General features: G+C 51.3%; 1 protein-coding gene across 7 annotated transcripts; it reads left to right on the forward strand.

Annotated features, from left to right (window-relative positions):
• Nucleotides 1–180: 180 nt before the first annotated feature.
• On the forward strand, nucleotides 181–26,801 carry PURG (purine rich element binding protein G). Of its 7 annotated transcripts, none has more exons than XR_008576797.1 (4): nucleotides 181–303; nucleotides 1,420–2,250; nucleotides 15,457–15,640; nucleotides 15,735–26,040. XR_008576797.1 is itself a non-coding variant. In XM_054823362.1 (3 exons), exons 2-3 carry the CDS (start codon nucleotides 1,433–1,435, stop codon nucleotides 26,111–26,113), a joined length of 1,047 nt encoding a protein of 348 aa, XP_054679337.1. In that variant the 5' UTR covers nucleotides 181–303; nucleotides 1,420–1,432; the 3' UTR covers nucleotides 26,114–26,801. The 7 variants fall into 7 exon arrangements, 4 of the variants coding, with proteins under 4 accessions (XP_054679337.1, XP_054679340.1, XP_054679339.1 ...); XR_008576796.1 differs by lacking the exon at nucleotides 15,735–26,040 and adding an exon at nucleotides 13,688–13,927 and having other exon boundaries at nucleotides 15,457–15,586; XR_008576794.1 differs by lacking the exons at nucleotides 15,457–15,640; nucleotides 15,735–26,040 and adding an exon at nucleotides 4,057–11,050 and having other exon boundaries at nucleotides 1,420–3,913.
• Nucleotides 26,802–26,977: the final 176 nt, after the last annotated feature.

The raw sequence follows: 26,977 nt of genomic DNA on the forward strand, positions 1-26,977 counted from the left end.
GCCGCGGGGCATTGTGGGTAGTGTAGTCCCGGGGCCGGGCGGGCCGCGCACCCTCCGGCGAGCCGGCGGCGCCCACCGCGCTACCGCCGCCGCCGCCGCCGCCGTCCTCGTCCGGGCGGGGCCGGGCCGGGCCGGCGGGGCGGGGCGGGGCGGGGCGGGGCGGAGCGGGGCGGGGCGGAGCGGGCGGCGGGGGTGCGCCAGCCCGTGGCTCTGCGCGGCGGGGTGGGGGGCGGCGGGGCCGCCGGCTGCGGGCGGTGGCGGCGGCGGCGGCTGAAGGGCAACGGCGGCGATGGGCGCTGTGGGGTGAGTGACCGGGGGGGGGGGGGGCAGTGCTGGGGGGAGCGGCGGGGCAGGAGGGGGGTGGGGGGGGCAGCGATGGGGCAGGAGATGCGGTGCCGGGGGGCACCGGGGGCAGCGGGGGGCAGTACTGGGAGCACTGGGGGGCAGTACTGGGAGCACTGGGGCGCACTGGGGGGCAGGGGGGCGGTGCTGGGGGTACTGGGGGGGCAGGAGGTGAAGCTCTGGGGGCAGTGGGGCAGGAGATGCAGTGATGGGGGGCACTGGGGGGCAGTGTTGGGGCACTGGGGGGCAGGAGGGCGGTACGGGGGGGCAGGAGGACAGTACTGGAGGCACTGGGGGGGCAGGAGGGCAGTACTGGGGGCACTGGGGGGGCAGGAGGGCAGTACTGGGGGGCAAGAGGTGAAGCTCTGGGGGCACTGGGGCAGGAGATGCAGCCATGGGGGGCACTGGGAGGGCAGTATTGGGGCACTGGGGGTACTGGGGGGCACTGCTGGGTCACTGGGGGGACAGGGAGGCAATGCTGGGGAGCACCCCGGTGCCCCCCCAGAGCTCAGGGGAGAGGAGGGTGATGGAGGGGAAACACAGCAGCACGGGGGGGGGACGACCCCGCAGTGGGGAGCTGGGTGACCCGGGGAGGGGAGCAGCATTGGGGGGGACCCCCAACCCACTCCCCCCGGGGCTCCCGCTCCCCATTGCGGGGTAGCAGCTGCTGGGGCAGCTGGAGGGGTCTGTAGTGCCAGAGAGACAGGGCTGGGGGGGCTTGGCGGGGGGCAGGCTGCCACGCTTGGGCCGCGGTGGGGGGGCACGAGGAGGTCTGCAGGGCAGGGAGGGCTGCTGGGGACAGGGGGGGAGACAGACGCCGAGGGCGCTGGGGCCGGCACGCTGCTGGAAGGAGGGCTCCCTTGTCTGGGAGGACGTCGGCCGGCCGGCGGGAGCCGGAGCAGGGGAGGGGAAGAGCACCCGGGCTCCTTTTGCTGCGATGCTGCGTGCCGTGGCAGCGGAGAGGGATGCAGGCGTCTTTGTAGGGAGAGCAGCGCCGATCAGAGACGCCGCCGAGAAGCCGAGCAGGCCCCTGATGCTGATGTTGTCATCTGTGTCTCTGTTATGTATTATTTCCAGCTGATTGGTAAAGATGGAAAGAGGGAGAGGAGGAGGAGGAGGAGGAGGAAGGAACCTGGGAGGCTCCGGCCTGCACAGGAGCATTTATTCCCAGTCCCAGCAGCAGTACCATTACCCGGCCTCCTCCCAGGGGGGCTGCATGGAGATCCAGGAGCTGGCCTCCAAGAGGGTGGACATCCAGAAAAAGCGGTTTTATCTGGATGTGAAACAGAGCTCCCGCGGCCGCTTCCTGAAGATCGCCGAGGTCTGGATAGGAAGAGGCAGGCAGGACAATATCAGGAAAAGCAAGCTGACCCTCTCCTTGTCCGTGGCCGCCGAGCTGAAGGACTGCCTGGGGGACTTCATCGAGCACTACGCCCACCTGGGCCTGAAAGGCGGCCACGGCCACCGGCACGAGCACAGCAATGGCAAAGAGCAGCATCCCCGGAGGCGACAGCAGCTCCCGCCGCCTTCGCCTCCGGTGTCCGTCGGCTCCGAAGAGCACCCTCACAGCGTCCTCAAAACGGAGTACATCGAGAGGGACAACAGGAAGTATTACCTGGACCTGAAGGAGAATCAGCGAGGGCGCTTCTTGCGGATTAGGCAAACCATGAGTAGGGGACCTGGCATGATGGGTTATTTTGGCCACAGCTTGGGACAGGAGCAGACGATCGTCCTTCCGGCGCAAGGGATGATTGAGTTCAGGGATGCTTTGGTCCAGCTGATCGAAGAGTACGGCGAGGGGGACATAGAGGATCGCCGGGGGGGAGGCGACGAGCCCCCGGAGCTCCCCGAGGGCACCTCCTTCCGAGTGGACAACAAGCGTTTCTACTTCGACGTGGGATCCAACAGGTACGGCATTTTCCTGAAGGTAAGTGAGGTGAGGCCGCCCTACCGTAACACCATCACGGTTCCGTACAAAGCGTGGACACGGTTCGGGGAAAATTTTATCAAGTACGAAGAAGAGATGAGGAGAATTTACAACAGCCATAAAGAAAAAAGAATGGATGCCAGAGGGGACAGTGGTGAAGAGCAAGAGGGTCTCGAATAGAGTGCATTGGACCGGCCGTCTGGCAAAGTAAACAAAACAAAGCAAGCAGAAATTGGTGAGAGGGACTGACCTGTAGTCATTTCAAGTTGCCCCATTTTTTTGTAAAGTCCTTTTTCCAGTAGTTCTTGCTAACTCCAGTACGTAATGTTATAGGAGTCTGGTTATCACGTTAAATTACGCCCAAAACATCTCTGTATGTCTCATGAAAGTACCAACCTCCCGAGACCGTAAGAGTCAGCTGCTTCGAGTGTTGAAGACTATGGAAGTGCACGTATCAGCACAAAAAAAAATCCGGCACTCTGACCTTTAAATAGTCTAGATAAGGCTTGTGTCGCACTTCAACGTGATACAAAAAAAAAAAAAACCCACCAAAAAAACAAAACCCAAACCTTATGCTGAAATTTATCGGTTTCTGCTTATGACAGGTTTTCCGGGACTGAATTCTGCCTGTGCTCGGTCAAAAGGCTGAGCAGCGTAGCCGTAGGGCATTTTCCACAAAAAACCACTTTGTGTGAATTGCTGGTGCGTGTTTGAGGAGAGGTAGAAGTTTTAAAATTGGCATCTGCCGGTCACTGAGTCTGAAACGATGTTCTGTGCGGGTAAAACCTCAGTAACTGGTCAGACCTTTATAACGTGCTGGCGAAGAGCACAAGATTTGTTACTCGTTTCGTAGTTTTGTGCTGACCGAATAACCCGAGTATCCCAGGATAGCGAAGCTCTGCTCGAGCGCTAAGCCTTCTGAATTAATGGCGATGCATACTAACCCGCTCCTCATCTACGTGTTCTGCCCGTGCGAGGCTGATGGTTTTTTGGTTTTGTTTTTTTTAAAATTTTTAATGCATTTGTTCAAAATTTCAAAAGGTATTTTTGTATGAGGGGGTGTTACGGGTTCCAGCAGGCGGCTGCGGAGCGGGTATTCGGAGGCGGAGGGAACGCCGCGACCGAGGCTCCGGGCTTCTCTCCCAAACGGTCGCGATGTTACCCGTGTGAGGCAAAACACCCAGGCGTTTTTCTCCTCCCGCCGCGAGAAAGACCTTTGGGGGGTTTGGTGCACCGTTAGATTCCTATAAAAAAGTATCTCTCACGCTCGCCCGTGGCGTGTTTCGGAAGCCGCGGTTAACGCCGCGGTCAGGTTCTCCGTCGCGTTGAGTCGGCAGGCGTTGTTGTTGTCGTCAGGAGATGCTATCCGTGCCCTGCCATCACCCCCTTCCCACCGCTTCCATCCCCCATCGCCCGCCACCAGGTTTCAGTGTTGTCCCGCTCCGTGACGTAAATTTTACACCTTGCGATGTAAACTCTTTGCCTGGAGGGAAAATGTCTACGATGACCTGTTTAGGAGGTCGACGAGAAAGATCTTGAAAATTCTTTGTCGTTCCTTAAAACGTGAATACTTACGACGAAAGGGGCCCCTGGGCGACCGGCTCCTTCCCCTCTGAAACCAGCGGGAATTTGATTGAGCTCCAGGTACTTCCAATAGCATCTCTAATCAGATATTTATCATGGTTTGAATCGGCTTTTTACAGAGTGGCCTAGTGCGCACGTGGACCGGCTATTTTTCCATGCGATCATTACATGTTTGTTGGTTTTTTTTTTTTTAATCTCTCGAGGAACTTATTTACCTCCAACTAGACCGTTCATCGCTCTTAGTCTGGACCCACCTGCACGCTGCACGGCCACGCTCAATCCGAACGCTGTTACCCGTTAACATCATTAACCATAACGAGAAAAGTCGGGGAGGCAGGGGTGGGAACCAAGAGGATAATCTGGACTTTAGTTTGGGTACTAAAACTAGTCGATCTGTTTTAACTTTAAAAAAAAAAAAGAAAAAAAAAAGAAAAAACATAAAGCTTGCACCAAAGTCACCAAAGAACCTTTAGGAAAATGTTACGGTTGTGACAAGAAGTAAGAAAGTTAATTTCACTGTTTTAGGTGATTCCCCCTTTAGGTAAAACCGCACATAGCAGTTACAGCTACCAAGCCTTCGGCTTAGCGTCAGAAACTCCCGTCCGTCTCTGCGCAGATCGCTCTTTCAGGTACTTTGTCAGCTCTCGGAGAGGTGTTCTCGCTCCACCGCTTGAACATCTAGCGGACCGTGATGAATCAGCCGGGAAGGAAAGGGGGTACTGGTTCATCGTCCCTCTTAGGGCTTTGATCCCAAAGGTTTGAACAGGTCAATTAAAAAAACCAACAAAGCCAACGTTACAATAACTCTACATCCTATTATTGGTGTGAAACCAGAATTTAATGAATGAGTCCTTGATGCGTACGTTAGCGTATCGCTGACTGCTGCTGCCTGTCACAGTGCCTGGAGTAGAAAATTAACTTATATTCCAACAAACCGGAGCTATGAATGTACAAACTTTTTACGCTCTCCTTCCCCTTCCCGTTTCTACGTGGCATTCCTCCCCGACGAGCTTGACATCTCCCCGTCCCAGCCTACCTTTGCCTCAAGGGATCGTAAAAGCTCCTACGTTGGAATGAGCCCGAGCGACCGCGTGCGTTGTACGTGATCATGCCTTCTCTGTGTTCCCTGGTGAGGAAACTACTTGCAACGGGCAGAGCGATCGGAAAGGGATATTTTCTTCACCATTTTAAAAGAAAAGAAAAAAAGAAAAAGATGCGTAATGGCTTTTCTTATTGCTGCCCATTTCTTTTAACATCCCCCCCCCGCCCTTTATCTTTTATTAACGAATTGGCCTTCTGATGGCGTTAGTTTATTGTAAATATCACCCGGGAATTCCGCGTCTGCTGGCTTGGTTCTGGCACGCAGGTATCCCGTAGGATCCAGTAATGTATTTACACCCCGGGCACGGGATGCACCTTAGTATCCAAAATTGGATCGGGATCTTCACGTTCGTAGCCGATCGCCCACGGCTCAACAGCTAGCCACGGGTTTCCACCGCGACAGAAAGCGCCGATGATTGCAGATCTTGTCGTCGGAGGGTAGGACAGGTTCGCTCGAAGCGTAGCAATGCAAGACTTGAACGGCGAGATCTGGAAACGGGTTCCTCGTTCTTTTTGGCAGCGCATCTCCGGCTTCCGAGAGCGGCGATCGCGCGGGCCGCTCGCGCGCGGAAGGGCCCGTCGAGATGGTCGGGAACGCCGAATCCCCAATGCATTTTAAACGTTCGTTCCTGATGCCCCGAAACTGCCACGTCCCTTAAACTTGAGAAAACACAAGCTTATTTGCACTAGAAAGAACGGCCAAAAACAATCCTTAGGAGGACAGGGTGAAGAGCACCGGTCTGAACCTCTTTTTCTCACGAGAGAATTTCCTATTCAAGCCCTCACCTCTGTTTCAAAATTGTATGGTCCCAGCAGAAAGTCTGTCAGTTCAATAATGAAATCATAATGCACTTTATATTGTGTAAATAATACTAGGAGCACATTTCTGCTCCCGCTCTGGTAAGGGGATGCTTCGGTAACGTAGTCTAATGCTGAAAGAAGCCGTCTCCCGCACGCGCGTGTCTGTCAGAGACCTGTCGGACTTGCTCGGTCCAGCTCCGCTCGTAAGTTAGAGGAGGACAGGCGCTGTATCGAGGATCCTCTCAAACCACCGAGAGCGGGATGAATTTTTGGTTTTTAAGTTGCGATTTGCGGAGCCGCCGAGCATCCTCGGCTCCGCCGTCCCTGCGGCTCCTCGCCCCTTCTCTGCAAATCGTTGCTGCCGAGGCTTAAACCCAAGCTTTTCGCGGACAGTCTCGACAAAGCCGAGTCTAGCGGCTCCCTCGTACGTGTCTTTCCTCGCTGTTGGCACGGAAGCTGGGATGGTCCTTAAAAACCTTATCCCGGGTGGAGGGGGCTGCGGGGGCTTCCCCTGCCTCGCAGCCGGGGGGGTTTGTGTCGAGTCCAGCCCGTCGAGCCAGCTTTCTCGGTTACATACGGAGGCGCTAACGAAGGGTCGGGAAGTGTTTTGCACCGGGGCGGCGAGGGCCACCCACCGGCCGCTCCGGAGGGGATGGCAAAACCCGCCGTCCGTCGTGGGTTCCTCACGTCGAGTCCGGATGACGGACTTTACCCAGCAAGAAGCTGCGGCGGTTATCGGTAATCTATTCGTCGTCGTAAGTGTTTCTTATCTGTATCCGATATATACAAATTCATATTCACATATAGGCATTAATATATTTATGTGAGTATATTGTAGCCCGTAGTAGCTCGTAGCGAAATAATCTTATTTATCTGAAGTACGCGGTCTAAAGAGGGGGCGGTTTTCTCCTACTACCGGTCTGGATAAACGCGGCTGCGTCACCGAGAGCCGGTCGCGAGCTCTTTGTCGCGGCCCTTTGTAAGATTTCTGCTTTTAAGCGCCCTCATCCCTTAGGTTTTCGGCAAGGCTGCAAGGGAAAACGTAGTCGAAAGGAGGCAAAACTCGTCCTTGGAGGCGTCGTTGAGGTGAGGCGAGAGCCGTGAGGAAGAGGCGGCTGCAGGTACTGCTGGCCACGTTTGTGTTTCAGTGCCATTTTACGACCCCTGGCTCTGCAAAGCTGTACTACTGTGTTCGTAAAAACCCAAGTCAAAGTATTAAAACCCCATCCTTTATACAAAAAAAAAAAAAAAAGCAAGCAACTACCAAAATCAATGTCCGCGCACTTTTTTTTCTGCTAAAGGTGTCGTAGTCTAATGATTGCATCTTTATTTTTCCCCCTCTATGACCTATTGAAGTGACCTAAACTCACAGGGAAGGGAGCCGGTAGTGGTTAGGAAGCCTACTGCTCGCTTGACTTACAGCCCTTTTATCCAAGCGTAGAAATTTTTATAGCAGAAAAAGGGTTATTCTTGTGTATTTTTATTGGGCAGATTTTGCACCAGGTCGAAAATTAATTAATAAGCGGTTTTAGTTCCATTGCATTCCTACTTTTGCTGTACATACAGTATATATATATATATACAATTTATAAAATAATTCTTAAAGAAAAGTATACCTTCCGTTTAATTTTCTATGCTGCTTCCTCCAAAATTAAAATGCCCTTTATTTTTAATTACTTAACGTGTTGTGATGTCTAAAACTCACCTTTCCCATCCTACCCTTCCGGTCCTCTCAAGGTTGTGTCCGAAATAAAAGAGTTTATCCAAGTAAGAGCGGAAATAAAGCCTACGCTTGACGCATCATAAGCTACTTGCATAAACCCGAGCGATGCCGTCGCCCCGCAGCCTTCGCCGAAACAAATCGTCCCTCCGGCGTCGGGCACGTCCTCCTTGTACCTGCGGAGGATGCCGCATAGACGAGTTGTTTCCCGGCTGTAGGGCACGCTCTCCGTCGGGCAGCGGGTATAGCATCTTTACGTCGTTAATGCTAGCATGGTGATGTCTTCTGTTGACCCCCCTGTCCTTTCACTTTCATCCGGAGTCATTAAAATTTCATTGCGTTGATGCAAAACCAAGCAAATCTGAGCATCTGGAGAAACGAGATTCACCCGTTGGGCTTTTTTCTTCTCTGTAGAAGAGAAACCTGTGCAGGAGCATGGTGCGCGTGAAGGGTCGCGGTTGCCCTCCGCAGCCTACGTGCTTGCAGGTCGTTATGGCTTAGCCCGTCGCTGCTGCAAAATCACGGCTCTGGGCGTTTAGGGGCGATCCGGTCTTGCCTAAAAATGGCTGAATTCTGTCACGGAATTTTTTCCGAAGGAAAAAAGCCCCCGGCCGAGGGACAAGGTGCTTCTGGACTCGGGCGTTTTGGAAAAAGCCAAAGCCAGATCTTTTGCCGCTTTGTTTCTCCAAAATCTGCAGCAGCTTTCATGGGCTGACACCGATTTTTCTTCCTAATATTGTCACGCCCGTGTTCAGTTCCCCACCTGTACCTCCACAAAGGCAACAGTATTTTAAAGCATCGAGGTAAAAATAAAATATCAGGAACTCCTGATAGATGACATGGATTAAAAGTTGGTTTTCCAGAAAAGCCAAAGCATAAATCGAGGCTTTAGATCGCAAAGCGTCGTTTTGGCGTCTCTGCGATGGATGTGATTAGATTGTTCCTTCCGCGTGCCGAGGCATCACGCGAAACGCCAACCCGCAGCCTCGGGGCTCTCTTATGTACGTTAACGTCTAGAAAGGCGTACGCTGGATGTACCTTCTGGCCTTCTCACGCCGGCTGGACGTGTGTTGTGTTTCTGCTCTATCCAGAGGCACTGGCCTCGCCTCGAGGTGCCTGCCTGCTGCCGGAATTAACGATTTGCTAATTCATCTGCCTAAGCGACAGGCTACCTCGAAACGCTTGGAGCGGCACGCGGAAATCGCTAGCTCAGTACAGGGTAGCCGCCGTAAATAAAAGAAAAAAAAGACACGTTCCATCTTTTAGGTGTTTCGGACCCGTCCTACGTACCAGTATTGAACAGGGAGGGATGATGGCTCCTGCCCCGGAGTCGTTGGCTGGAAACGCAGCCGGTCGGAGGGGTCTCGTAACCGCGGCGGGGGGAAATCCATCCCGCGGGCAGAAGTTTGTGTCTAGCTGTTTCTTCATCTTGCTCGTTTGCCACGCAGAGGTTAATTGGAGGAAAAGATCGCCCTTCGTTGCTGGAAGACGGCTAAAGCTGAGGCTCTCTGCCCAGCCCCACTAAGCACAGTGCCGATAGAACATCTGTGAATTTATAGGTGTGACACACAAATTAACGTAGAGAGAAGGGAGAGAGGACTATTACGTGTATATATATATATACATATGCACATTAAAAATAGTAATTTTTTTCCTGTTTCCAATAGGTCCTTCCCTTTGGAGACATTAAACTGTTAGCTGTCGTCTTTTCTGTTTCCCGTATCCGAGATGTTCAACGTGCAATACGAGCAGGGAGATAGATTTCACAAGCAATACCAACCTACTATACACGATTAACGTTAAATCCTTACGCTACAAATCGCGTGCAATAGAATCTGCATTTCAAAACAGCGGAGTATGTGGGATAAAAGACGCAGGTTAACCTCAGGCTCTTACAAGTATTCCCATCTGGTCGTTGTTCCGAGCACATGTTGTTGGCACGGTGCGGAGGGAGAGGGGGAGTAAGAGCAGAGAGAAGCGCTTCCCACCGAGGCGGAGGAACGAAAAGGCAGGAGGGGGCGGAGGGAAGCGAGGACAAGATTCGCGCTCCAGGGAATTGCAGAGCGTGCCGATGGTTTTATCCGCGGTGGGAGGAATAGGTGGCATCGTCAGCGCCGGAGTCCCGCAGAGCCGGGGAGGGAGGCAGGGAGCCCGGATCCTACGGCGCTCTCTTTGGCTGGGGTTCCTTCCTCTTCGGCGGTAACGCGCTCTGCAAGCGGCGAGTCTTGCCGACCAACCCGTCGGGGCCGAGCGGGGCCGACGGATGGAGTGAATGCTTTTGCAGCTTGCTTTTGAAGACCCGAGTGGCTCGGCTCCTCCTGTGCTGGCAGGCTTGCCCGGGAATTCCCCAGAAGCCAAGGGCAGCGTACAAGCGTTGGTGGCCTGCGAGGTTTGGCTCGTGCCATCCTAATTTTACGGATGCTCGCATGTGCTTTTCACCGGAGGCTCGCTCCGCACGCTGCCTCCTGCTCCGGGAACGAGCTGGGGCTGTGGGGTTACGTTACCGACGGGGCGGCTGCTCTTTTCCATCGGAGGAGAAAGGTGTTGGCGAAGGGGTCAGAGGGAAAGCAAGCGGCTTTCGAGAACCAAACTCCGTGCTTGTCTTTGCAAAGGGGTTTGTGTCATTTTTAACGAGGCTTTTTGCAGATGATCGCCGCTTGTATCGCCTTTGTTTTCCTGGGCACCGGCGCTGGTACTCCGAGGTGTGATGCACGGAAGCGGTCGGTGCTAAGAGCTGTTGAAAGCCGCGCGTGGAACAGGTGAAGTGCTGTCATAATTGCGAGGGCTCTGGGAAAGCTGTCGGGATCTCAAGCTGCGCCTCCTGATAACGGAGGCTGGATCACGTTGGCTTTATTCTGCCTGTGCCTACGTTCCCCACCGATAAAACGGGGTGAATGCTACCTCCCTACCTCAAAGGGGTGTGACAGACGAGTTCATTTGGCGGTAGGGTTTTTGCGATGATCTGATACGGATCAATACTGACCATCTCCGAAAGCAAAACAAGAAGAAATTCGGTGTGAAACGGACACAGTAGATACGTACGCGGTGTTTGGAAGGGACGCGTAGGTAAGGCTTGGATCGCGTACAGAACGATGAGTGAACAAGAAACCTATATGCTAGAGGAGGAGGGAAAGGTGTAAGAGATTGCGTAATTAAGCTCTCTGTGCACGTGTCCAAAGCAGGCAAATTAAGGTTACTCGGATAATCCTGAGTTCTGGCACTTCTGACCTTCGATTGCTCCGTTCTCCAACTTTTCTTCCCCTCCCCATTCCTCACACTGGTTTTCAGCCGGGCTGGCCCTCAGTAATCTGGGAAAGGTTACAAAAGAGTAACCTACCTGACTCTAAACGTCAATTTGCAAATCTGAGGGTGCTTCTAATGGTACACACAGCAAAAAAAATTGGCAACTGCCTGTGAAAGATCATATGAAAAAAAAGTGAATTTATAAACCTGGCCTACTGCACTTAGCTTGGAAATATCTCTTCTTTTCTCTTTTCTTTTCTCTTTTCTTTTCTTTTCTTTTCTGTTCTTTTCTCCTTTCCTTTCCTTTCCTTTCCTTTCCTTTCCTTTCCTTTCCTTTCCTTTCCTTTCCTTTCCTTTCCTTTCCTTTCCTTTCCTTTCCTTTCCTCTTTCCTTTCCTCTTTCCTTTCCTTTCCTTTCCTTTCCTTTCCTTTCCTTTCCTTTCCTTTCCTCTTTCCTTTCCTTTCCTTTCCTTTCCTTTCCTTTCCTTTCCTTTCCTCTTTCCTTTCCTTTCCTTTCCTTTCCTTTCCTTTCCTTTCCTTTCCTTTCCTTTCCTTTCCTCTTTCCTTTCCCCTTTCCTTTCCTTTCCTTTCCTTTCCTTTCCTTTCCTTTCCTTTCCTTTCCTTTCCTCTTTCCTTTCCTCTTTCCTTTCCCCTTTCCTTTCCTTTCCTTTCCTTTCCTTTCCTTTCCTTTCCTTTCCTCTTTCCTTTCCTCTTTCCTTTCCTCTTTCCTTTCCTCTTTCCTTTCCTTTCCTTTCCTTTCCTTTCCTCTTTCCTTTCCTTTCCTTTCCTTTCCTTTCCTTTCCTTTCCTTTCCTTTCCTTTCCTCTTTCCTTTCCTTTCCTTTCCTTTCCTTTCCTTTCCTTTCCTTTCCTTTCCTTTCCTTTCCTCTTTCCTTTCCCCTTTCCTTTCCTTTCCTTTCCTTTCCTTTCCTTTCCTTTCCTTTCCTTTCCTTTCCTCTTTCCTTTCCTCTTTCCTTTCCTCTTTCCTTTCCTCTTTCCTTTCCTTTCCTTTCCTTTCCTTTCCTTTCCTTTCCTTTCCTTTCCTTTCCTTTCCTTTCCTTTCCTTTCCTTTCCTTTCCTTTCCTTTCCTTTCCCCAGGTTGAACAACCGGCAAAGCATCTGCTCTTTTAAATCCCCAGGGATGGATATTCCCAGCCTCCCTCCCCAAGCTGTGGCAGAGGTTCACCCTGCTTACTCCCAGATACTTTTCCTGCAATCTAGCTAGGAATTCCAAATTCCAGCGCTTTTGGCCTTACAGGACTTGGGGTTTTTGCAACAGCGTACTTGCTGCCTCCAGACCAGTTTGTAACTCCGCGTCCTCCCGGGTCCTCTTTGGCAGAGCCGCTGCCAAGGCAGTCATTTCTCACTGTCTGCACTGTAGTTCTCGCCCTTCTTTAACAGTTTAAAATACCAGAGCACACATTTTCCACAAAGCTTTGCAATAAAAATCTTTTCTGTACGTGGCGGGGTGGCAGAACACCGTCTATCATTCATGCCTCTGCTTGTTTCTGAAGAGAACATAGAAAAAATAGCCCATCAACAGGTATTCTCCGAAATATTACAGATTCTCCTAAATACTAAATATTGCGACACTCTCCCCGTCTTCAGGATAGAAGCAGTAACTCTAGCACTAACAAGACATCTATTTAAACACAACGTAAAGAATGCGTCTACTGACAATATAAGCTATTTGGAAATACAAATTGTTCCCAAATCCCCAAGGATTGTCACAGAAAAGCGTATTTTCGTCAGAGAGTAATGTGAATAGCCACCAAAATATTTACATGAGCTTTGCTAGCTTTAACTAAGTTTTCGTCTTAATTTCCCCTCCTCTCCGCTCGTTCCGCCTCTCCCGTTTCCTCTCCCGCAATCCTCATTCGGGCTCGCGCTCCGTCTCTCCCTCCTCTAACACCTACGTGCTCTCCGATTTTCCGCAGCGTTAGTTCGGCATTGCTGGTCCTCGCCTCTTACAAATTGGGATCTCAAAGCAAAACTGACCGGCGCTCGAATTTCAGTTTTCCATGATTTTTCCAGCAGTAAAACGCTCTATAGAGGACGAGCTCAGAAAGCCTTTCAGCTACCTTGTCTTAACGTGGTTGTGTCTCCGTCTCCTCCCCAGCTGCGCTGCAAGCAGCGCCCACCCAGCCATGCCAGAAAACTGCCTGAAGAACCCTAGTTTTTGGGGTTTTTTCCAACTCCCAGAAGCTTCGGCCCCGCTGGAAATTAATTGGATTTTCCTTAGCAACGTTTTTATTGCAAGGTGATCCGACGGTTTGCTGTAGGTATGACTATAGGGAAGTTCCTCCTGTTCCACACGGGTTCTCACACCGCTCTCTAATCTCTCGACACGTATAGCCGAGCGCCTTCCAGAAACGCGTTTAAGCATATGACTAACATCTGTCATGCAGCAGTTGTTCTTTCTTCCCTCCTCTTCCTAGGGGAAAAGCTGAATGTGCCAATGCAGTCCTGGTATTTTTAACATAAATTAATTATCCCTGCTGTTCCGCGTTAACGCTGTAAAGGGTGAGCTGAAGCACGTCGTGTGCTGGCAGCAGCGGACCCCGACGGTTTCGCAGCGCGGGAGCAAACCAGAGGGCTCGCGAGGGAGCAAAGCCTGCCGTTTGCATCGCTCCCACCGCTTCCCTCGGTAACCGGCGTTGAACAGGAGTTTCGTTTTCTCTCTGGAATTTCCCCTTCGACCGCCGCTGCTGTGCAAATTGTGGTTTTCGCTTTGAGCGTAGCGTGGAGGAGTTTGCTCCGCGGCTGCGTGGTTGGGAATTACCTGATGTAAAAAGACCGTCTGTCTTCTGGGAAGCTGGCGGGGGGGAGCGAAGGCCAGAGGCAGCAGGTGGGTTCAGGCAGAGCAGAGGTGACGGAGCAGGGCTCTGCATTAAATGAGACTCGGTGTGCAGTCAGCAGATGTCTTTCTCTTTGGGATGCATTCACGATAGCTGCTTTTTCTTTTCTTCCAGATTTTTGAACGCTCCCAAGATCTTTATAGCGCTGATCAGAACAGATATTGGCAAGGGAACTGAGCTGCCTCCGAGGACAGTCTCTTTGCCGAGACACCAGTGAACTCTGAATTGAAAACTGCAGCATTGTGCTGGTGCCGCTTTTAAAAGAGTTTTTCCCAGCTAGGCGTCGCAGCGGGGATGAGCAGAGGCCGTTGACAGCCAAGAACAGAGGGCACGGCTTTGATTCAGTTCTTTGCGGTAGTATTTATCCTAGAACCTCTAACTCGGTTAATGCACATCGAACGCGTTTCTTCTCTCTTCGCCTTTTGTGGCGGGTGCAGGATTAGCCTCGTGTGCCTGAGTCTGGTAGTTAGTCCTCCAGCCCGGGAGGGATTTTGGGGCAGACTGCTGTGTTCCTCTGAGCTCTGATGCTTTTGCAAATTGACAACGGTAAATAGCAGGGGAAGAACTAAGCCCAAGGGCCGGCCCTAAAACTTTGTTTGACTAAACCATTTATGTGTTTCTAGCTTCTAAATGATCTCTGGCAAGGGGGTTTTGTCAACCGGTGTTAATTTAACACGTCCATCTCCTGTTCCACCCCAGTCATCAAAAATTATTTTACTTTCAAGTCCTTTAAAGCTGTGGTGTGTCTCCTGTTGATGGCACCACGTTCCTTTCTCTCTGACATATAAAAGGTTTTGTTGGGCCCTCCCCAAAGGCGGTGTGCACATCGCTGTAGTGTGATGAAGTTTTTTAATTTAAGCGTTGTTAATAATCCCTCTCCCCCCGGTAAAATTAGGGAAAGAGGGTTTTGGCTCAAACTCTTAGTTACAAAGCTGAGAACAGGCACCGTGTTTGACGAGGTGAACCCAACCTCGTGCCTCTTACCTCGGAGCGTATCCTTTAAACTGGCATTTTAGTTCTTGCTCCGTCTCGTTGCAAAACATCAAGGTCACTAAATAGGTGGCAACCCCAATAGATGTTTATATGGCTCAGTGGACAGGGACGCTTTCCTCTCGCTTTGCTCACAGGGCCCGGGCCCGGTTGTGCTGTTCCTTTTCCCAGTTTGACCGCTAAGAGTGTTTATCAGTCCGGCTCACGTCTCATGGGCGACCTGGCTCGAGAGCCCTAAATCGGGCTTTTCCTCAGAAGTTCACCACCTTTTTTTAAGCCCTTGCTTATGATCCTCTATGGAAATGTTGCGCAAAGCCCAAAGGTGCCTCGGTTCCCTCCATCCCCCTGCATTCGCTAACTGCTGCAGCCCATGTAGGACAAAAAGACGCGTAGCTGGTGGTATTTTTCCCAGGCAGGTGTTTCCCTCTGTGTCTGTTTTGGTATGCTTTGGCCCAGGGACCAAAGGCATCCCGTTCTGCAGCTCCCGTCTGCTTCTGCAGCCATTGCCTGGACGGTGGGGCTCTGAGAGATGTTAACTCGAGGTTGAGGCAGGTTCTTGTGGGGCTCGGGGTGATGCTGCAGCAGAGTAGTAGTTCTTTAACCATACAGCCGTTCGTTCCCTCTGTCATCGTTCTCACATCAAGTAGGGTTGCGTGAACCAGTTACCCGGGGCAGATTCGATCGTGCGCTTATCGTAAGCTAGCCGCTTCCTCCGAACAGCTAGCGTGCAACGTCTCGCTTGTAGTCAATGTATGACAGCTTCCTCAGGGATGAGCTTTACTGCGTCTGCCACAGGTATTGCTCTGAGCCAAGACTCTGCTGCTTGCCGCGACTCGATGCTGTGCCCGGATCCTTTGTTATGTGTAACCTTCATTTTGTTTCTTTGAACGCAGAAGTAGGCTGCAGTCTGGAAGTATGCATCTTGAGCTAAACGTTGCCAGGATTTCATCCTCCCCGGGACATTCACATTGGTTGCAGAATAATTAGAGTCGCTTTTCTCTGCGCGTGCAACGGCGAGGCGCTTCCCCATCCGTTTGGGAATCGACCCGAGGGTTTGATGTGGGTTAGTAAATACAGGTACGTGGGATGAGCGTACCCGCAGCAAAGTAGGTACGAAGATGTTGAGATAAGAGCTGTGCCTCTGCCGAGTCTCCCGTCTGCTCTCTTACAGTCCTGCGCTGGCTCCGGTTGCTGCAGCGGGTGACGGTGCAGGGAGCCACCAGGACCAGGGACCATCAGAGCCCGCGCGTGGAACCCGGGTCAACGTGGCAACAGAGACCGGAGCAAGGCAAGGGACCACCGCCCGCGTGTATCGTACATCACGGCGTGACTACAAAGGCAAGGCTTAAACAGCTTTATCCTGGATACCGCAGGAGCCCAACTATTTTAGCCTAACTTTTCTGCCTCGGGGGACTTTTAACTCTTGCCTGGTGCTCAAGTAAGGCAGTCGCTTTGGAGAGCGTGTGGACGTTTCTGTCCCGGGATCGGCACGTGCCAGCGTGCAGTCTGCGTGTAAGCTCGCTGCGGCCCGGCCCCTGCGCTCGGTCACGGCATTTTCTGCTTACACCAGCGCAGTCATCCCTCAGTGCTGGCAGGGGTGACCCTTTGAGTTAACAAGCGATAAGTTCCTCCTAGCTATCTTATTGAGAAAAAAAAAGAAGCAGAGGGAAGTGCTGGACTCACCCGATAAACATTTTCACGGATGCTGCCAACTTTTAACCATGGGTTATCTCGGTGAAGGCATATTACAGAGACTTTTCTTTTAAAAACAGCTTAACAGTGTCAGTTTATTTGGCAGTGCACGTTTTGTGCCGATACGTGCGCATCCCCGAGAAAGCCCACAAGCCAGAGGGTACGGCAGAGGCGGTGCCCACGTACTCCTCCCTGCAGCAGCAAACTGCAGTTTGACCTGTTGCTTTTCTCACTTCTTTTCTGCTCTGAGGAGACACCCTCTAAAGTAGGGATAACCCCTCTAAACATGCTCATCCCTTTTTAGACAAACCTCACGAGGTTTCAACAGCAGCCCACGGTTTCTAAAAGCTTCTTGCCATTTCCGAGATGATCCAAGGACGGGAAGGCACCGCGACTCCAAACCTGGCGAAGGTACGGTCGCTTTTGCTGCCTGACCTGTAGAGGAGAAGGTGTCACCCCCAAAGTATTTCTGCAAGCCCCCTAAAAGAGGAACAGAAAGTTAGAGGAGCAAGCTCTTGAGCCACGAGCCAAGAGGTAAGAGCGAAGACTGAGCCACGGCTTGGACTTTGTTTGGAGAGCATGGCGGCTCTCCGGGCTGGACTGGTCCACCATCCACATTGGCCGTGGCCGAACGTCCTCCTGAGACAGGCTGTGAAGTACCCTCCCGCAGACGGGCGCAGCCTCCTCAGCCCCCTCGTGCCACAGGAGGAGAAAGAGAAAGCACCGACTGGGAGATCCTCTTCGCTTCCTCACCTTCTCAGGCTCTCCACAAAGCCAAGTTCATCCTCCTCCTCCTCCTCGACACTGCAGCCCTTCAGCTGTTGCAATAAACCTAGAGCTGCTTTCTCTGCTTGTTCAAAACCTATGCCGACCTCTTCCTCTCAGCGGGGCTGAAGATGCTGTGCAAAAGAGAACAAGCAGGAGGCTAGGACGGGGGTATTTTTCACTCGCCTCAGCCTAAACACCAGCCTCCTCCAGGCTTTCAGCCTTCCAAGAGCTTCCCACCTTTCTAGCCAAGCGGTTTGTTTTGCACAAGAAATAAAAAAATCGGTAGCTTTGTGCTAGCAGTAGCTGGAGTCCTCTGTTACTAGTGAAGGCATTTTCTCCCTCTCCTTTGAATTCTGTCGGAATGCAGAAACAAACGTGAAATAAGGGTTGTGATATCGGGAAAGGGGAGATCAGAACAGACTGTTCCTCTGGATAGGGTTTGATGCAATTTGAAGCTGCTTGTAGGAGATCGGCTGGAGGGTAAACTGATTTGGGCTAAAAAAGCTGGTGCTGTCAAGCTATGCTAGTGATTCGTCAGCAGATGGTCCGAAATAGCTTTTTTGTGACCTCTGACCTCCGGGAAAGATAACCGTATCAGATTGTAGGTGCGATTTGCGTTGGAAGAAATTTATGTCATCTCAGGATGGCATTTACTGTCAAAAAACATCGCATGGAAACTTAAAGAAAACAAAAATCGCACGTCTGAATCAACACCAGGCGAGCGTTTGCAGAGCCTTGTCGCCGAGCCAGCCAACCACGCTGAAGTCGGCTTCCACGCGAGCTGTAATCCACCCTTCTGCCTTCGTGGCGGCGCAAAATTTCCCATAAACACCTGTGTAGCGCGGGGAGGGGTTGCGATTATGCGAGCGAGGAGCTCCTGTACCTGCAGCGTCCTGCTCTGCACCTAAGCTCCAGCCATTGACTGTAGAGGCGTCGCCCCCCCCGCAAGCGAAAGCGGTCCCCTCCGATCTTCCCAGGCTGCGTCGGTGCTGCGGCGCCCGTACGAGGTGGCGGATGCTGAGGCGGGTGTTGTGTTGAAGGGCTGCGTTTCAGGGGCGGTACTTGGTCACCAGTTGTTGTCTAGGAGGCTGTGGCTTTTTGTACAGCGGGGAAAAAATGATTGCTGGTTGAATTGCAAGTTAGGGGACTGTTTTCTGCCAAGCTTACACCCCCTCCCCGCACCGTTTCAACTGCACGTTATTCTCTTTTTCTTTCCACTGGTCCCGTCGAGCACCGCTCAACAGCTGCTGCGTTTAATCCCAGAAGCTGTAGTTGGTAGCGAGCAAAGTGATCTCCATATAACCTCTATCTTACTCATAAGCGTGCATTATGAGGCTTAACCGATGGTAATAAAATGTTTTGCTTTCAACGCGCGGTCCCTGCGGTCCAATGTTCCCATCTTCAGGCACCGTCATTAGAGCAGGGCGATGTGCTGTTATTCTGCTGATCCCCAGGAACGTGTCTCGTAACACCGGACGCAGGCATCCTCGACGTCTTATCGACGCGTGTGGATACCCAGCGAGGAGAGACGGACAACACCGAGCAGAGCCCTTTCCGCGGTAGCGAGTTGGTGACGGTGGCGTCCCCGGGTAGAAGCAGCGGCTGCGATCTCCGCGAATAAATTTGTCCCGTACACGTTGCTCTTTGACGAAGAGTGTATCTTGACGGTCAAGGGAAAGCTGCTGCAACGGGAGGACTTGCCGAGGCGCTCGGCGTCTTGCTTGGCTGTGACCCCAAGGTGCAGGCTCACGTCTCTGCGAGGTAAATCTCACGCTGCAATCTTGCGTTAGGGACTGCGGTGGTCCGTGGGGGAACGGGAACAGGTTGCACACCTGCCACTTCGGGGGGGGGTTTCATCCCTTTCACAACTACTCTGCAGGTTCATGGGTTTATACGTTGTTTTCTCCTTTCCTGCGTACAAAAAAGAGCGGTTTTATGTCATCCTGCACGGTGGATATTTTTGTGCGAGGGGGGAAAAAGGGTGCTTCTCGTCCACGTTTAAGTAACCACACAAAATGCAGAAAGTCTGCACTTGGAATTTCACTTTGGTTTACGCATCGTTGCCGCTTTCATTGAAAGCATCTTTTCACATATAAATAATTTAAAGGTCGTATGAGTTTCCTTCTCTAAACCGAAAGCATGAATTCCAAAGCGGGGATCTCCAGGTGTCATTTCTGTGGTACGGTGGGTTGCATTAAGCCCTGCAGCTGGGCTTTGTTGAACCGGATGCATTTTCCCATACTCGAAGTTTATAGCGTTTAGTTTCAAAGCGGGATTTCCCAGGCAGAGCACCCCCAGAACGGCACCGGTACGTATGCGAATATAGAGCTTTTCCAGGCAACACCACCACAGCCTTTTTCTGGAGATTGCCGTTTTGTAAATAAGCTTCTTCTTGAGCAGCACGGCTAGGACTACAAAAGACGGATGATTATTTCTTCCCGGCATCGGTCTTCCGCTGCAGGATCTGGTTTTTGTTGCGATAATTAGCAGAGAATTAAAAATGGCCCCTCATCTTCAGTTCGCATTACGCCTCCGATACCGAGCGATGTGGGATCGCGTTCTCCTCACCAATAGGCTGCGTCTGGGAATCGCTTTATTCACCGCTGAAAACCAGCATTTAATTGTGGCGCACAGATATCTGCAGGCTTCGATGCAGCAAAAGCCTCCGCCTCCAAAAATAAAATGTTGCTTCTAATAAACTTTGAAATGCGTTGTTTTTTGGAGACTGGAAAAATTGCCAAGAATATTTAGATGAAAATCCAACGTGCCGGCTGAAGGAGGATTTTACAGATGCCTTTAAAATCCAGAGCCGAGGCTGAAGGCGAGGTCACGGGCTAGCACGCAGCCTTTTCTCCCAGAAAACCTGTAATAGCTTTTCTTTTTAAAAATTTAACAGGGTTGCCAGTCCAGGTGGAGGCAAAATTGCAAGGAGCCTCAGACGTGGCCAACGGTGCGTCCTCGGGACGAACTCAAGCAGCAGAAACACAACGCGATGTAAAAACTTCCTCGTGAGAGCAGCGCAGGAAATTACTGTGCAATCTGACGCAGTGTCCGAGCATCAGATTAATTATCCGCTTCCAAATCATCTGCCAAAAATCCTTACCATCGGAAGAGAGGAAAGAACGTGTTATAAAAAGACCTGGAAAATGAGCAATTTTGGTACGGGAGTTTTCACGCTGCTAAGTTTTCCGTGCATACGATGTTTAGGTTTGGTCTCAAGGTTGAGGTCAACGGTACTTAAACGGAACGTTATCCCAGCGCCTGTGTATAGGAGATGGTGATATACGCCAGTCTTGCAAGATCAGGCTCGAACACGGTCCTGCAAGATGCTTCCTCGCCCAGCGTAACGCCGAACGATTGCTTTTAGTCCCACGAGACTCCACCACCATTTACGATAAAGCCGCGGCGTGCAAGCTGGCACGCTTCTCCCCCGTAGCGCTCGCTCTCCTTCGCCGCTGGACTTGTTCCTCGCTGGGTAGGAGGGTCGTGTAGTGCCTCCCCCAGACCTCGCTGGCTTTGGCGACAAGACGGGATATATCATTTCAGCAGTTTTCTTATCTGGATTGCGGACCGAGATGGTTGCGTTTCCCCGCCTGCAGAAATCGTGAGCCCTCCTCGCGGCGGGGCACCGCCGATCTCGCGCTGCCCTTCTCCAGCTCCCGCGTCTTTCCCAGGCTCCTTCCTTTCCAGCTCTATGTCCGCAAAGGCGGATCTACATCCGTAGCCCCTGGATGCGCGACCTTGCTTTCGGCTCGTTTAAATACAGCTCTTTGTGGCAGCAGTGGAAGTCAGTCACCTGGGTCTGTAACTCTTTTTTTATTTCCCCTGGGGTATTAGTGTTACCTGCTTCTGAAAAACCAGAAAAATTCAGAAAGATGCCTGCAGCTGTACCTGAAGTATACCCCACGTACCCTACCAACTCCAGCAAGCTAATACTTCTGTTTTAAAAAGAGCTTTCTCCATTAAAAAAAAAAAAAAAAAAGATTTCTAGCTGGCTCAGGCACACCGGATGCTGGACGGCCAGCACAACGCTTGGGAGAGTTGACGGCGATGCACGCGGGGCCTGGCGAGCCGCTTAGGCTCTCGGGTGACCTTTTTTTGGGGTGCCTACTGAAACATAGCGAGAATTGAAGGTCCGGGTTCCCTTTTTTTCATTTGCCGCTTTCATTTTGGGAGAAAACACTTTGTTTTTCTCAAGCGCTGAGCTCCCGAGCTAAGGGGACGGAAGGGCGCTGCTGGAGCACGTCCCGGCTTGCAAGGAGCCGCTGCCAGCCCAGCGTGCGGACTGGGACCAATGCAGACTTTTTGGGGGGAGATTTCCTGCCCCCTGTTTCCAGCGAGCGGAGTCGTTGCTTTCCCAGCACGAGTACAAAGGTAGGGTTGGGCCTGCGGCTCGACGCGAGGGAACAAAAAAGCAGATGTCAACAGCTGGAATAGGCGCTGGGGCAGTCGGCGGGAAGCGCGGGTTTAAAGAGAGAAAGGGGAAGCGCCTGACGTCCGTCGGGATGGATCCTCCTTTTCCAGCCTCTTTCCGGGAGCGTGCTGATCCAAAATCCTTCTCCGGAGCGTTTTCCTTCATGAGAATGAAGATGGGATGTTAGGAACGTCAGTGTTTACCAGACTGCCTTCATTGTCTTGTTCTTGCATTAATTGTCCTTTGACAGGTAGGGTGGATAAGAGAAAAAAGCCAGCTTAATGCATAGTCAGAAAGCTAAATAATAATAATAATAATGAAAAAAAGGCAAACCACAAATAAATAGTTAAATAGGCTAACTGTAAGATAGCGTGTAAAAGGAGGCGGTCTGCGGCGCGACGCCTCTGTAAAGTGCATGATAAGCGTCGGCAAAGCTTGTTGCAGACACTGTGCAGGCTTTCCAGGGTTGCTTTTGCTAGACTTTGAGTATCATAGTTGCAAAGACTCGTAAATGTTCCGAGAGACTCTTGGTTTTGGGGCGTTTGGGGTTTTTTTTCGTAAGCTGTGAGCACTTGCTTTCTGAATGGGGTTGTAGTGCTGGAGTTAATGGAGCTGTTCTTTATCGTAACCTAAAAGGTGTCAGTCGTTTGCTCGTCTGTGTTCACAAGCTGAGCCGTAGCACTACGCACCTCTCCGCAACGGTGTGATTTGAAGCCCTTTTGGTGTGGCATGTGCAGTTGCAGTGCTGTCTGGTTTTAATTTCAGCCCTAGCTATCCCCCGCGTTCTCCCCGTGTTTCGGACGCTGAACCAAACCGACTTTGAAACTAGCACTTTAAGTACTAGTAGTCACTTTGCTTCTGACTATATTGAGCACTGCACTTTTGTAAGTACTATTAGCACTGAGTTTTGAACTGTTTATTTTCCCCACTCTATTTAGCCTCTTAGGCGCGGTGTTAATTACTTAGGGGCCACCAGAAGATAATTTCGAGGTGTATGTGACCACTGCCCGGTGCCTGATTTCCATTACATATCCGTTAGCGATTTTATAAATTAGGGAACTAAACCCATCCAAGCTTATTTTACACAACAAAACGAACATGTAAATCACTGACGGCCAGGCAGACGTGGTTGTTGTAAACTTTGAGGTCATCCGGAGACCCAAGCGCATGGCTTTTAAAAACACCAAAGACGCAGGAGAAGTCTCGAAAGGGATCGGGATGGTGCAAGATCGTCTAACTTCCCCTTGGAATTGAGCGGACCGCAGGACACAAAGCAGACCCGGAGCGAGAAGCGTAGGGCAGACGCTCCATGTTTTTCGGTACGAGACCCCGGTCTGCGTTAGCAGGGCGAGTCCGTGGGACAGCGAAGTTAAACCCAGTCTGAGATGCTGGTATCGAGAAAGATTGCACTCAAGCCATTGCAATAAAAGCCATCACTGTGCCTGTACTGAAAGTGCTGTCGGGATCGATCGTGGGCTTAAACTACAAAAGGTATTTTTAAGTAAAAAGACGTACAGATGGTTTAGAAGGTGGAGCATAATAACCATGGGGTTCGCTGTCGAGTTTGAAAAGTGGAGTTAGGAGTTGGTCGGGTCTCGCGTTAGGAGGCAATTCGGATGTGCGTCGCTGTTCTTGTTAAATTCCCGTGATATTTCCGGACGGATGGTCGGGGACCAGAGCTCCCTTGCCAGTGAGACATCAGTAGGGTAGAGCTTGTAGTAAACATAGTCATAAACCTCTAGGATTTGAAATGGGATGGTGATCCCTGGATGGAGAATAATCCGGGTTTTGATGTCCCAAACTGTCCCACTCTCAGCCAACCAATGGCATTCTGCTTCTTTAAAAGCCCTCGTGGGTTTTCCGTAGCAGCAAATAAATCACGGTTGGTCGCGAGAGCGCTGCGTTTCCTTCACGCTGGGGTGCCCGCGCTCGGGACTCCCGCTCATCCTCGTCGAGGAGCCGATAGTCGATCCGAGTCCTCCTCTGGCAATACTCCTTGATGGGACTTTCTCTCCGGTGATACTTGATGGATAAACCCCGCCGTTACAGCATGATCCGTTTGAATGGAGAGAAGTGAATTAGGTCTTCTCCTTCGCTGCTAGCAAGCGGACGTGATGGAAATAACTTTCAGCAACAAAAAACCCCCGTGTATTGGGTTTGCTTGTTGCAGCAGATGAAGTGTTTTTCCTGAGCAGCTCCAGTTTTGGTGGCTGGTTTCGTTTGGCTTCAATTCAAGCTTCCATCTTCAATAGACCTTCGTGGGTTTGGGTATTCGGTGGGAATTGAAGGCGGTTAAAAAATACAAACCTTGAGCAGCCCCAGGTATTACGTTCTCATATCCTCTATCGTTGGATTTAAAAACAGAAATGTAAATAGAATCCAGATCCTTCTTTTGGTTTTTGTTTGTTTTTTTTTTCCCCTTTCTCCCCCCAAATCTAGCTTTAAAGAAATAGCGCTTGGGGATGTCACTGCTCTAGCTGAGCCCCCCAAAACGATAGCGGCCGAGGGGACAGCCTCTTCAGCAAGTACCTCGGTGACTCAGAGCCTACATCCCGCTCGCCGTCACGAGGATATAGGCGAACCCTTTGGACAATTCACCCCCGCGGCGAGCTCACCGGTCTCCTCGAGTCCTTGGAAATTAAGCTGGTGAGAAAGGGGGACGTGGAACAGGTCTTTTTTTTTTTTCTCGTTTCTTTTCCCCCGCAGGTGTAGTTTGTTGCCCCTTGGAGTTGGCATCTCGTCCTTCGGGAAGGTAAAAGAAAGCGTTTTCTCCCGCACGGCACGCGTGAGGCCGGAACGCAAAGCCTAGCACAGCACCTCTCGCTTTGGAAGGACCTTTTAGGCGGAAAAAAGCTCTCGTAGGGATTTTTAGTTGTTTGGGTTTTAAGATAGCTCGTGGGAAGCGCATTGTAACGACACACAGGCCACGTTTTACCGACCTTTTCTTTTTTTTCCAAGAGAGGCTTTTTAATTTGCTTGGCTAGTTTAGAGTTCGTTTCCTTGAAAGTCTTTTTGGACCCGTGCAATTGCCCTTGAAATGAGTCGAGTTTATCGAAACAAGTCGTGCATTGCAGGAAGCAGTCTCAAAACGCGCACACACCCATGCACCTATCTGCGTCTACGTGCATGTGTGTCTGTGTGCGTATACATATAGATAGATAGATTATTTCCCCGACTGTTCCTTTTTTTGGGGGGGGGGGCAGGTTGGTTTGGGTTTTTTTGGGTTTGTTTCCTCCCACCCCCCAGGATATTAACCAAAAGGTGTTTTAAAGTCATGGCATGAGAACTCCTAAATGTAAATCTGAGTACCTTGTGATGCTAATTAACGGGGTTTTTTTTCTGAAACTTTATGTGATGCTTAATATTTTTCTTAGGAAGTTTCGTTTAATGTTAGATCATTGTTCTGGAGGGTGTTGGTCCTACTGGCATTAAACTAATGGAAATAAAATGCATGTGTTACAAGTGTAGAAACGGTGAAGAATTAAGTGTGAACTTACTGTACGATACTGATTCTGTTTTCAAACAATCTGTTTTGCTGTTCAATAGTTGACATATGGAAATGCCAATGTACTGTAATTTAGCACTTTTCCAATGGACCCTGTTCTCACTACACCCGAGGGAAGAAGTGGGTTTGGCTTTGGGGCCGTCTGGACTCGACCTCGGGACCCTTTCTGCGTCTTTTGGCACCAGAATTGGCCAGGGGGAAAGTCAGCTACTCCAATCCGAGGTTTTCTCATCGGTTCGGCGGCTGGCGCGGGGCAGAGGGGCGGTGGCTCTCCATTTCCCTGTCCAAACGAGGATAATTTGGGTGAAGACCTTGCCACGGGTGGATGGACTGGCGGCATCCCGCTCCTCCAGCGCATCCTCCCCGGGAACCGGGCTGGGGACGGGCTGTCCGAGCCGGGGTGGGACGAACGTGCGTCTGAAAAGCAGCCGAAGCGATCCGCGGCCCCTGAAATTAAAAAGCAGAAGGGTTAAACTACCAGCCACCTCTCCCCGACCCAAAGCCTCCTTTCCTAGTGTTAACAGGGTGCAAAGTGTTACTTGTCATGTACTGTACTGAAAGGGTTAATTGATCCGTGACTGTATTGTACTGTATGAAAACTCATGAATTGCCTTGTATTGTTTCCAATGGACTGTACCATGTCCCCCCACCGCCCGTTCCCAACCTGTCACCCGGTTTTTCCAAATGACGCATGTTATCGGTTAGGTCCTCCAAACTCTCTGGTGCTAACTCTTCCGTATCCGATGGTGCTTCTGCGGATGCTAACTGACAACATGCCGATCCAGAGCTTGAAGTTCACGACGTCTTTCTTGTCTGTTTGTATGAAGTCGACGACACACACACACGCGCGCTCACGAAAAAGAAAAAAAGAAAAAAAAAAGATAAACTTGAATTTGTTTCAAAGCATCATTGACAATCTAATGTTTTCTATGTCTGCTTTTATTTGGGATGGCTTTTCTAGAAAGCAGCACGCCAGCACCTTCACGCCGGGAGGGGATTTCGTCCCGTTCACGCCGCGGCAGCTCCTGCGGCATCTGAGGCGAGCTGCTTCCTCGCTGGCTTTTCGGGCTCAGCCGTGGGAGGTCGATCCATCGGGAGCCAGCGAGGAAGAGGAGGTGCAGGTGCCTTCAGAGATGCCCGACATCCCCGCGACCGCCCCATCGGTATGTAGGTGGTAGGTGGGCACCGAGGGTCTCGGACGGGACGAACCTGCCCCTTGCTTTGCGGCAAGAATTGGATTTTTGTGAGAACGGAGGCAGAAAATCGGAGTCAAGGGGAGCTGGGGCTCCCAAAGGCACCTCCATCTCCTCGCGGCATCGCTCGTCTCCGGTGGCAGAGGAGCCGCCGCCCCAGCCTGAGGTTTTGCGGGTGACACACACCTCGGGTGGTGTGAACAGACCCATCCCCTCCCAACCCCCCCCGACGCGAGCTGCTTTTTGGACAAAATAAAATCTGACTATATTTTATATCGATTTGAAAACAAAGTCTGATATTTACCCCTGTTCTCAACGGAATTTGCATATTGTTGTTTGCCACGATATTTGTTCTGTCTTAAAATAAATTTGCTTACTTGTGTAGTCTTAACTGTCTGCTCTGGCTTTTATAATCGGATTTATCGCCGCTCCAAGGTGCCTGCACGGCGGCTCTCCTTTGGGCGCTTCCCATGAAGACGAGAAGGAAATCTCTCTGCCAGGGAAGGGAAACCATTTCGGCCGAGACTCAGACTATAAACGTTCCTCTCTCGGTTATCTCACATTCATCTCCCCGGGGCTTTTCAATTTGATGCCCTTTTTTTTTTTCCCCAGTCTTTTCATCATCAGACCCTTCTATGCGGTAAGTGCGTGACAGAGGAACGGCCGTGCTTCGGCCCGCTTAATTTAAGAGATTAAATTGTTGCTAACGCGTTTCTTGAGGGTAAGTCATTTCCGACGGCGGTATTTTGCATTTGGGAATGAAGGGATTTACGGCTACGAGCTCGCTGAAAGCAACGAGCGGCCGAAAGCTGTGGGCATCGGCATCTTAACGCCCGTTCGGT

Source organism: Grus americana, chromosome 4, assembly GCF_028858705.1.
Source record: "Grus americana isolate bGruAme1 chromosome 4, bGruAme1.mat, whole genome shotgun sequence".
NCBI lineage: Eukaryota > Metazoa > Chordata > Aves > Gruiformes > Gruidae > Grus > Grus americana.

Bases quoted from the DNA above. Each gene is read 5' to 3' on its own strand.
- PURG (XM_054823362.1), top strand. From the start codon at position 1,433: ATGGAAAGAGGGAGAGGAGGAGGAGGAGGAGGAGGAAGGAACCTGGGA. The intron at 2,270-25,903 runs GTAAGTGAGGTG...TGGCTTTTCTAG, and splicing joins GGTACGGCATTTTCCTGAAG to AAAGCAGCACGCCAGCACCT.